The 12,096-nt window shown below is 36.5% G+C and overlaps 1 protein-coding gene across 3 annotated transcripts in view; it reads right to left on the reverse strand.

Moving 5' to 3' along the window:
• Nucleotides 1–12,096, reverse strand: part of LOC111056765 (alpha-2A adrenergic receptor) — a 416,461-nt gene that overhangs the window by 63,759 nt on the left and 340,606 nt on the right. For 2 of the 3 annotated variants that reach the window (XM_039439004.1, XM_039438995.1), the window contains exons 3-4: nucleotides 9,586–9,728; nucleotides 1,830–2,088 (exon numbers count right to left, since the gene is read on the reverse strand). In XM_039439004.1, coding sequence (XP_039294938.1) covers nucleotides 1,830–2,088; nucleotides 9,586–9,728 — 402 coding nt within the window. The remainder of the gene's footprint in view (nucleotides 1–1,829; nucleotides 2,089–9,585; nucleotides 9,729–12,096) is intronic. The other variant, XM_039439012.1, reaches the window with a different exon arrangement.

Raw genomic sequence — 12,096 nt, forward strand, 5'->3', positions numbered from 1 at the left:
TTCTTGCGTACGATGATCCACTCAAAGCTCCCCCAACTCACAGGGGGCACGTCGACGTATATACAAGGTTTTTGAAAATTTTGTATATCAAGGATAATATAAAAGAAAAAAGAGGCTCCAATATTATAGTTACATACTATTTTTCATACTCCAATATTAGAGTAAAAATCAGACTATAAAATTCTCCATTATAATCAGCTGTCGAGAGGATTATATATTGCATTCAATGACGCATGCAATTCAATATCTCAATGTACCTTATTGAAAACACAGCTGTTGTGTGGACTATTAGTTGCATGCAATGAGGCTTGCAAGTAGTTGATAACTTGAAGTAGCATAGTACTTTCGCCCGACTTTTCTCTTCTTTCAACTCGGTAAGCTTTTGATGATAGCAGCATAGCTATACACCGATATCTCGCCGACACGACAGGACAGGACAGGACAGAATTTACTCTGATTGATAGTATTAGAGAAGACTGTGGTTTATAACTGCGCGAGGTCTACTGTTCACAGAACTACTAGTTACCTAGTAGCCTTTAATTGACCGAGCGAAGTGAGATCTAAGATTCAAGTCAACGGTTTTGCATTTCTCTTTATATGTTTATATTTATTTTCCGCATTTACGGTAAAACGCAGCAACAAATTTTCATGAAATTCAACAGGTATGCTCTTTTTTTAATTTCGCGTCGACGTATATAAGGTTTTTTGGAATTGTGTATTCCAAGGATAATACAAAAGGAAAAAAAGTCTCCTTCAAACCCCAATATTACCGTAAAAATCAGACTATAGTTTTATTCATCATACATCAGCTGTCGAGTGGATTATTCATTGCATGCGATGAGGCATGCAATTAATATCTCAATGTTGCTTGGTAAAAAATCAGCTGTCGTGTGAACTATTAATTGCAAGCAATGAGGCATGCAATTGATAACTAGAAGTAGCATATTATTTTCTCCCGTCTTTTCTCTGCTTTCAACTCGGTAAGCTTTTGATGATAGAAGCTTAGTTGTCTACAACAAACAGTCATTAGATGTTTACACACCGATATCTCGCCGACACTTCAGGAAAGGACATAATTCACTCTGAAGGACAGTATTAGAGCCGGCTTTGGTTTATAACTGCGCGAGGTCTACTGTTCACAGAGCTACTAGTAATTGACCGAGAGCTGTGAGGTCTATGCTTTAACTCGGATTTTCTTTCGTCTGTCTGTAACGCATTTACGGCCAAACGCGTTGATAGAATTCTATGAGATTTGGCAGGAATATCCCTTTTTTAACTGCGCGTCAATTTATACACAATTTTTTCTTGAAATTCTGCATTTTAAGGATAATATGAAAGAAAAAGAAATTTCCTCTGATATCACTATATATCATACTACTACTAAATTATACATCCAATCTGAAGATAGGATTGATCAGACTATGAAATTATTCATAATCAATCAGCTGACGAGTGGATTAATCCTTGCATGCATTACACAGATGTCTGGAGAAGCCGGTGAACAGGTGACACCAGATACTTGTGGATCAGGAAACTGCGTGAGGTCTACTGTCCACAGAACTACTAGTTTGTATGTGCATAACTTGTTCCAACTCATGAAAGTGGTAGACTAAACGGTGGTAAGTGGTAATAAGGCTTAGGAGATCTTGTAGAGTTGGGCTGAAACAAAGTCCATAATTTATAATATTCTGAATCTGAAGTATTTTCTCTCAAGCATTTCATGACAGACTTCATAGGCTTTTCATTGAATTGAAAGATAGTTGGATTAAGATAATTTTCTAGTATTATTATGGTGATAATCTCCTCTATGAGATAATTCGTTAGCTCACCTTAAGGGTATCTTTTTGTATTTCAAGAGTAGCTATCGTTCCCCCTCCCCCTCCTCCGGGGTCCTGGGGGCCTTCGGCGTTGTCGCTGGTCGAAATGTCCGAGGCGAAGTCACACGTGACTATGGGGATGGGTGGTGGCTTACTTTCTATGGGTATTGGCACTGGAGAATTGGAGTTTCTGTCGACAGGACTTGTGACGGACGGTGGCGCTGGGTGCTTCGCCTCGGGTCGGGCCCTGTAACAACACCACAAACAACAACTTTGAAGCCAAATTAAAAATTTCTGCTAAAGAAAATAGTTCCGGGCTCATTGGTATTATTGTGCCAAGCTAGCGTGTCAAACTATTGCTAGTACTTGCACATCTCCATTCAAACGATTTTCACATTTTAATCTTATGAGGAGGACTAGAAACAAACTTCTTATTTCACAAACAAACTCTTGTCAGCTAGCATGCTCACTTCCTACAAAATAGTTTAATTATGGATATAATTATAATTATAATTATAATTATATTAGAAACACGTAGCCAGTAATATTATTCATTTATTTTAATCATTCACTTGATAATGATATAATTGTCGAAACATGTCGTAAGTAAACAATTTAAAAAAAGTACTTAGATTTTTATTCCTTTCTATTCTAGTATAATAATATTATGTTAAACATTCAAATTGATTTTGATAATTAATTATCTTTTTTGGGATGTGGATCCATTTCTGATTCATTGTGATTATGGCTTTAATTTTGTATTTATGAAATCAAGTTATAACTTACAACATCAATTTGTGACAGCAGAACTGCTTCAAATATTGATGAATATTCTTTTCAACAGATAATGAGTAGCAGCAGCAATTCTGCATCCCTCCATGTACTTGAAGGAGAAAATTCACAATTCTGATATATTCTACTAAGAACACAATATGACAATATGAGTTTTTTTCTTACTATATTTCAACATTATACAATACACATTTTTAAGTTATTTTTCACTTAAATTTCAGGTTTTAATCTCAAACAATCCGAAAGCTGAATTCGATCGAAAATTAAAAATTATCTCTACATAGTATAGTATTCAATAATTAATCCACAATTTCATATGATCGGGTGTTCGATTATTGAGTTTAATCGCGAGGAATAATAATTTCAGTTTTACAACATAGGAGAAGAGAAAGATTTGGTAGGAAGAACAGAATAGGTATACAATCTTTATCAACTAAATCCAGAAAAATTGATTAGATAGGAGTTGATTTGAATGCTCATAAGTTCAGTAACTTAATGAAACGAAACGCTTTCTCCCGGGAATGATAAACTGATTAGAAAAGAATAATTCAGCCTGTTTTCTGTTAATTATTCATGTTTCACTTTATTATAGAATTTATTCGATGTCTTAGACCTAAAAGAGTGTTTACTCCAAGGGAATTATCACAATCGCCTACCCCACAAAATATTTACTTGATATTCAAATAGCAGGGTAATTGAAAAGGTCGACGAGTCTGATGGATAAAATTGTTGAGTATCTCAGTACATCCAACTCTAGTCGTGTTGTTTGTCGGCAGAGTTGCAACTTTGAAAAAAGTTTCAAGCCACAAGACACAACTCTGCATAACACAGAGTGGGAACTATCACGCTAGCCGAGTTTTGTATGATGAAAAAACTTGAATGTGAGTCTGAAAATAAAGAGGAAGATAAGAGATGCTGGAGACAACTTGGAAAAGCGAAAGATTCCACAAGGATGGAGCTTCATGAATTTGATATGAAACTGGAAACTTTAATACAAGACGTCAAGTTATGACAGATAACAATGTATTCGGCTCTTTGACTGTTAGTGAATCATCGAATTCCCCTTTAGATATATACTTTGTGATGGCAGAATGCTTTTAGGATAAGGAACTCTTTGTATTTCATCATAATATATTGTATGGCGGATAAGAGATATCGAAATTGGTTTGAAGCATTTAGAGACATTTTTGACATTATGCTTATCCATGAACCACAAGAAGGAATTATTTTGTTGTTCAAAATTAAGCAACAGTATAACTAACAGATAGATTGAGTCATCGTTTTGAAGTGTTTGCCATTAGTCGTTTAACTATAAATTCACATAAACTGGAATAATATCAGTATAAAATATTAATGAATGTAACTGATCTCAATGTAAGTCAGTATCATACGATTTCTTGAGGGTCATCAACGTTAACTACTAAATTCGTTGAATATTACAACGTTCGACCCGAAAAAATGTTTTCAATTTTCAACTTAACATCGTTCAAAGTTGACAGTTTTACAAAGTATAGATTTCATTACTTTGAATTCAAAATGGAATATAAATAATAAATTCTATCTAAGTTGTAGAAAATCAACTGAATATGAAATTTTACTTCAATATGAACCATCCAAAAAATGTTGTTCTCACCCTCCTTGAACCACTCAGCAATAATCTTAGAATATTTTACCGAGCGAAGTGAGGTCTAAGATTCAAGTCGACGGTTTGGCATTTCTCTTAATGTTTAAATGTTCATATGTTTATATGTTGCGCATTTGCGGCGAAGCGCGGTAATAGATTTTCATTAAATTTGACAGGTATTTCCTTTTTTAATTGCGCGTCGACGTATATACAAGGTTTTTGGAAATTTTGCATTTCAAGGATAATATAGAAGGGAAAGGAGCCTCCTTCATACGCCAATATTAGAGTAAAAATAATTTACTATAGAATTATAATAATAATAATAATAATAATAATAAAAGCTTAATTTACATTCATTAATTGAACAAAAGCCTCTCTTTATGAGGTAATTGTGGTTGGCAAAAATTTTCGAATATTTACAGATTTACAATTGTATTTAAATTTGTCTCGTAATCATTGTCTGGGGCTTCTTCTAGATTGCTATAATAATTTATAACTTTTCCACTATTTTACTCCAAAGTTGCCTGTCTCGTGCAGTGGTTGCCCAAGCATCTCCTACTCTCTGGCACAGCTCGTCCTTCCATCGTATTGGTGGCCGTCCTCTGCTCCTGGTCCTGTCTCGTGGAACCCATTCAGTGCAAATTCTGGTCCAGCGGTCTTTATCCATTCTCACGACGTGGCCTGCCCATTTCCACTTTAATACGTGAGCCTCTTTCTGAAGATACTTTACGCGCATTCTTCCTAGTATTTCGGTGTTTCAGACGAATACGAAGAATACTACGTAGCATTTTTGTTTGAGTAGTTTCTAGTTTCTTGTCCAAGTACTCGGTGAGTGCCCATGTTTGCCCTCCATATAATATCGCAGGATATATGCACATGGTCAATGCTTTAGCTTTAAGAGTGTTGGAATAGTCACCCTTAAATATTCTTCTCAACGACCAATACTTCTCCCATGACTTATCAAACCTGTGCTTGACTTCTTTGGATGCTCTGTTTGTGAAAGACAATATTTTACCTAAATATTTGTAATCCTCCACATAATCAATGTTGCCACAGTTTACTTCAATCCTAGTTCTTTCGGAATTTGTCATTAACCTCGTTTTCTGAGCGTTTAGGTGTAAAGCCCATCACTGAGCGTTAAGCCCATCACTTCACTAGCGTCAATCAGTTCCATGAGCATTCCCTTCATTTCCTCAGCGCTCTCTGACACCAACATTACGTCATCCGCAAATCTTAGATTCGACAGTTTTCTTCCATTGATTCGGAGTCCCTTTTCCTCCCAGTTCAATCTGCGGAATATGTACTCTAAGCAGGAATTGAAGATGAGTGGGGAGAGTGGGCAGCCTTGCTTCAGTCCTTTTTCGATTTTTATGTCTTTTCCTCGTCCCTCCAGCTCTACATAGATTACTGTATTTTCATATAAACTCTTGATTACTTCTATGTAGTTTATGTCGATGCCAGACTCCTCTAGGGCATCCCACATCCTGCTGTGATTGAGACTATCAAACGCCTTGTGGAAATCCACAAGACCTAGGTAGAGTGGTATGTTGTATTCGATGGCTTCCTCTATGATCTGATTTGCAGTTTGAAGATGGTCAGTTGTGGAGTATCCTGGTCTGAATCCTGCTTGCTCGGTGGGGTGGTTTTCGTATATTTTATTCAACAATCTGTTCTTTATTATTGAAGCGAATAGCTTATAAATTACTGAGGGGAGAGTGATTGGTCTATAGTTTTTTATATCCAGTCTTGATCCTTTTTTGAACAATATAATTACTTTATTTTTTCTCCATGCTGAAGGTATTGATTTTTCGCGCAGGATTTTGTTGAATAACAATTTAAGGGGTTGCAGGAGTTCTTCTATTCCTATTATCAATGATTCGCTTGTTATTCCGTCCTCGCCAGGTGCTTTTCCTTTCTTTTGGCTTTTTATAGCATTTATTATTTCTGCCTCTATTATCTCCAAATCTTCAGAATCACTGCCGTTTGTTTGTTGATTTTCAATCACTTGTTGGATTTCATGTGTGTTGTCCCTCTTATATAATTCTTTATAGAACTCCGAGACGTGATCTATGATTTGATTTCTTGCCGTTGTGATGCCATCATCAGTATTTAATTTAGCGATCCATTTTGCTTTTGTAGTACTCAGTTCTTGATTTATCTTTTTAGTTGACCCAGTCGTCAACATGACTGAATTTATTACATCCTCTTCAAAATCCTTTATCTCTCTCCTGATTCTTCTTCTATGAAGAAGATTTCTTCTTCTAAGATTTCTGTGCTCTTCCTTTTCCTCTTCTGTCTTTGATACAATCCTGTTCAACCTCTCACGTTCTTCAATCAATTCCATTGTTTCAGATGAGATTCTTTTGCTTCTTCTTTTTCTACACTGCGCTCTTTTAGATTTGTTGAAAGCTACTCTAATAGATTGTACGATACAGTTATATATTTCCTCCATACTTCTATTTTGGGATATGTTTTGTTTTCTAATCTCTTCAGTTAAATTTTCAACATATCTCTCATAACATGTCTGATCCAATCTTGTGATTTTCTGTTTAATAAAGAACCTTCTCCTATGTAATTTTAGTTCACTCATCAGCAATATGTGGTCGGAGTCGTATTTGAATGTTTCAATCACTCTTAGGTTTCGGACAGGGCTATTATTCTCCTCCACCATGAAATAGTCGAGCTCGTACAGACCTCCAGATGGGGATTTCCACGTCCATTTCTCTTCTATGTTCCCGCTAAAGAGCGTGTTCACTACTATAAGATTCTTACTCTGAGCAAAGTCCAACATCATCTCCCCTCTCTCGTTTCCGATGCTAGCTTCCCCATTACTATTTCTCGCTACCTGTGCATTAAAATCTCCCATGAGGATAAGCCTTTCTCCTGTTTGCTTCTGGATTATTGCCTCTTCTATTGACTCATAAAAACTGTTTATTTCTTCTTCGGTACTGTCAGATGTGGGTGCGTGAACTTGTATAATCATGAGCTTGTTGTTTCCAATTGATATTTTGATGTATGCAATTCTATCCGAAACAGGTTCAAACTCAGCAATGCCTTTAATAATATTTTTGTTGACAAAGAAGCCAACTCCTCTATTTCTTCTTGTGGCTGCTGAGTGACAGAATACATGCCCACTATTTCGCTCCCCTATTCCTTCATAGCTTCTTCTGATCTTTGCTAAGCCTAACACATCACATTCAATTTCATTCATTGCTTGTTCAAGCTCCATAATTTTCTCTTCCCCTAGAACTGACCTCGCGTTGTATGTGCCAATGTGTATAACTTTATATTTTGTATTTGAGCTGTTCCTTCCGTATTTCTGAATAGATTCGGTCCTATTTTCCCTCTGTATCTGCTATGTGGTATCTTTTTCGGTCTTTTGACTTTCCTCCTTGTTTTCCACCGGTTTCTCAACAAAGTTTTTTCCTTGAGTTGAGGGTCTCTGTTCACTCACTTTTCTCCCTTCATCATGCGCCTCGCTGGGTTTGGTGAGGTAACTCTCTATGCTTCTATTCCCTTCCGCTTTTCTCCCTTTCTTTCCAGTTTGCTTTCCATGGAATTTCTTGTTTTCCTCTTCTAGTATCCTTGGAGACGACTCCTCACTTCTAGCCCGCTTAGCTGTCTTGACCTCTTGTTTATCCAGGTCTTCAAGTGAATACAATTTTCCGTCGATTTATATTATTCTATTATTCCGTCGATACTATAGAATTATTCATCATAAATCAGCTGACAAGTGATTACACAGATGTGTGGAGAAGACAGTCTATCGCTGTATTTCCATAAGGTCTATAGTTTCAATCAGGTACTTGTGGATGAGAATACTGCATGAGGTCTACTGTTCACAGAACTACTAGTTTATTTACAAATCTCCCTCATTCATTACCATTATGGATGTATTTTGACTCCAGAACCTTTCCTAAACTCAAAACGATGAAATGGAGAGCTGGGACTAAGTTCCCACCAAAACAGAGAGTGAACTATGCAAACTCTGTTATTGTTCTTATGGACAGTGAGTGCTTGACCTTGGTTATAATTTACAGCATCGACTCGCTGGTTGTTTTCATGAAGCAACAAAGATTTATTAGGAGAAAATCTAGGCTAACGACTGCGATACTGTCATAAATAGGGCCGAACGATATACGCTGACGCATATTCGCCAGCTTGATTTATATTCTGGTCCAAAAGTTGCTGCTGCGGTTTGGTGGAGCTGCTCTTCGCGGCAATTCGAAACATAGTCATGCAGTTTATGGCTTGCCATATTTTTCGACTACAACAGATCATAATTGCTTCCGCTTGATAGGAGTTCAGAGGAAACTTCGAGTGATTTTCTTCATAGAGTGAAGGAAATTCGATGAAAAACCAAGAGACTCCATACTCTAGACTTCTATATCATGACGTGATATGGTTCCACAGCTTCTCCTTGATAATGGGTTTAGATTAAATTTGAAAAATATCTTGTTGCGATCAACGTCACAATCTTGTTGAGATCATATTATCATTCCTGGCTTTGTTTGTTTTGGAAATTGACTGACCTAGGCAATATTACTTCGAAGAGAAAGTGAACGGAACATAAATTTCAGCTGGAAAAGTAATTCTCTATCGGATTAAGCTGGAATTCTATTGAACGTACTATCCAAGTATATCATCCCATCTTCCTTCCACTTTATTACCGAATTATAAGTCCTCAGTATCCGAAACCAGAGTATTTTTTAAAATACTCATCGGAGAGAGACTCATCGAATTTATTTCCACAAATGTGGATAAAATGTATAAAATTTAATATAGAGTTTTCCCCCTCAGTTGGTCTTGAAATAAATGATGAAGCCGTGGCACCTTTTTCTGACAAGAGATACTTCTCCCATCTACAAATAATTTTCATAGATTACAGTAAGTAAAAAGATGCATGCATTAGTTGACAAGAGTTTGTTTAAATTATTCAATAAGAATTGTATTTCGATTCCATGATGATATATTAATAATATATTATTCCGATGAATCAATGTATTGTATTAATCAATGTATTATAATATGGATTGAATCCGAGAAAGGAAACAACTGATAATCCGATTGGATAGGTTCTGCATAAATGAAAAATTGAATGGTAGTTTCTACTGCTATTACATATTTTGGATCTCCCATAGATCTTACTTTTGACATCCACAGTATGTGAATTGGTAACGATGTTGTGATATTCATATTATCTATAATATTATGAATGATATGCAGTAATGTACCATACGTATCATGAGTATCATGTATCACTATCAAGTATAGTATCATGAGTTCTATATCATGGCTCATTTGCGAGATTATTAAGCAAAATACCTGGAGAAAAAATGAGAATCATCATACCTGGTTTGTGCTTTTCTAATGCCTCGCCGCGCTCTCGCCTTCGCTGCATAGTAGATCCTTATGTAGACAAAGACCATTATGCAGCTGGGGATGTAGAACGAACCCAGCGCCGAATAAACCACGTAGCCCAAGTCTTTACTCAACTGAAACAGACAAGCATTACATTCTATCAGAAAAATAACTTCAGAGCTATATCATGTGTTCGAAGCATCCATGATCAATATGTTGACAACTCTTCGAGTTAATGAAGTCGAATGAAAATGCTGCTATAGATTATAGTTGGTAATTGATCATTCTCATTGGCCCACTATCAAAGTGAATTTTTAAGTTTGTGCTTAACTATAAACATTTCAGTTAGCATAAAACGCAATCGCTCTGTATTGAACAGACGCAAGAATGATCATGTAAAAAGGGAGCAGGTGTATTACACCAAGACTTCTAGGACTCAGTGATTTAGTGGTTTACTACCCAACTCACCTGAAACTGTAGAGCCACAGAATTGGAGGTTTTATTAGTTGCGCAATCTCCTAGTATAGATATACCAGGCTATTGTGTAGCCCAGGATAGGGAGTGGGAATGCGAAGTTTGTTTAATAGAACTATTGTTAATTTGAAGTTTGTCTGTGTAATTTATATAGCGGTTTTGAAAACTTACAGTTTATCTTCCCGGAGATGAGGGATTAAGGAGAATTTGAATAAAATTATTGATAATGAATTTTGTAGTTACTGTATCATTAATATCACGTTTTGAATGAAATAAATAGGTTTTATGATAATTGTGACTCATCATCACATATCACTGAACGCTGTTGTTTTGGAATGTCCATTATGTTATATATTTCATCAAGTTCTATGTTTCAGCTATGTTTAGCATGATAATATGAACGGTGATTACCATTATCATATGAGTATATGTATATGTATATGTCATATGAGCTAGGGTGCGATAATGTTGTGTTAGAAGGAATTTGGAATAATGCCGAAGATACGCCCAAAATTAGCGTTTTTCCAACGTTTTTCTTAGCTTTCCTGCGTTTTCTCACCTTTTTCAATAATAATTGATGGAAATATATTAGAAAAAACTCAGTATACAGGTTTAGCTGAGGTGGAAGAATTTTGTTCGCCAAAGATACGCCGATATAGAAAACAGGTGTTTTTACCAGCGTTTTTCTACGTTTTCTCAAATTTTCGAGATCAAATTGACATAAAACGTTCAAATTCTGTACAGAGTTTCCGCTGAGGTTCACATGCAGGCGAGCGAAGCGAGCCCGCTGATCCCATTTTTGGACGACCCAGTCGGGGGTCCAGGGGGCGGAGCACCATTGCTAGACGGATATGGCGAGCGAAGCGAGCCTGACGGCTAGTACAGTATATAAAAGCGAAATTGCACTGACTGACTGACTGACTGACTGACTCACTCACTCGCAGAATTGAAAATCTACCGGACCAAAAACGTTCAAATTTGGTAGGTATTTGTTCAGTTGGCCCTTAGAGGCGCACTAAGAACAGATTTGGGAAAATTTTCAAAAATACGCACAAAAACTGCGTTTTTCCAGAGTTTTCTCAGCTTTATCGAGAACAAATGAACAGAAAATGTTCAAATTTACTACAGAAGCTCAGCTGGTGTGTAATAATGTTGTGTTAGAAGAAATTTGAAATAACGCCAAAGACGCCCAAAATTACCGGGTTTTTTTCGTTTCCTCAGTTCCTTTATCTTACCTTAATAGACATGAAAATGTTCAAATTCTTACAGAGAGGCGTCACATCCATGCATCTAGACCTAATTCACAGTCGTGAAAATCATACATCAGATGTGCTTGATAAACAGCATTTTTCATACGATAAGAAAAATTCAGCAACCTTATAAAACCTTTATGGAATTAAATTTAATGACTTCCGTCGGAGAAAAATGACATCATCACGAATCTCATCTACAGATACATCGGCCGTGCAACTCGCAACCGCAGTTCTGAAATGTTTTATGCCTGAAGTTTACGCATCAAACAGAACATATCAAAATATGTTATATTCCTGAGGGCACTCATCCTTATCTCGCTCTCCATTTTTCACAACGTGCCGCTATTCCAGTTTATTAAATTCCTCTTTATATTGCCATTCGTATATCGAGGCAAGGTATTGTAACATAAGAGAGAAGCCAGAAATTTTATACATATAAACGATATTCTATGAAATCAAGTCACGCACACGGGGACACAACACGACAGAAAGCGTCTACGTGATGGAAACCAACAGCAAAACTCCTTTTCATCTTCACCTCACTTCTTTCGAATGGCATTAAATTTTCATCTCATACTGTACATAAAACGTATTCGGTGTAATCATATTGCCAAGCTCATTTTCCACTTGATATGCATTCTTCTGCGAATCAGGAGTAGACCGCCTTAATGCATCTGCCAAGATCTTTTTGCATACACACAGAGCTACTCACCTTTGAAGCCAGAAATGAGCTTACTCAATGGAAATGAATAAAAGGTGAAAAAGTAGGAAGTCA

This window comes from Nilaparvata lugens, chromosome 1, assembly GCF_014356525.2.
Source record: "Nilaparvata lugens isolate BPH chromosome 1, ASM1435652v1, whole genome shotgun sequence".
NCBI classification, from domain to species: Eukaryota; Metazoa; Arthropoda; class Insecta; order Hemiptera; family Delphacidae; genus Nilaparvata; species Nilaparvata lugens.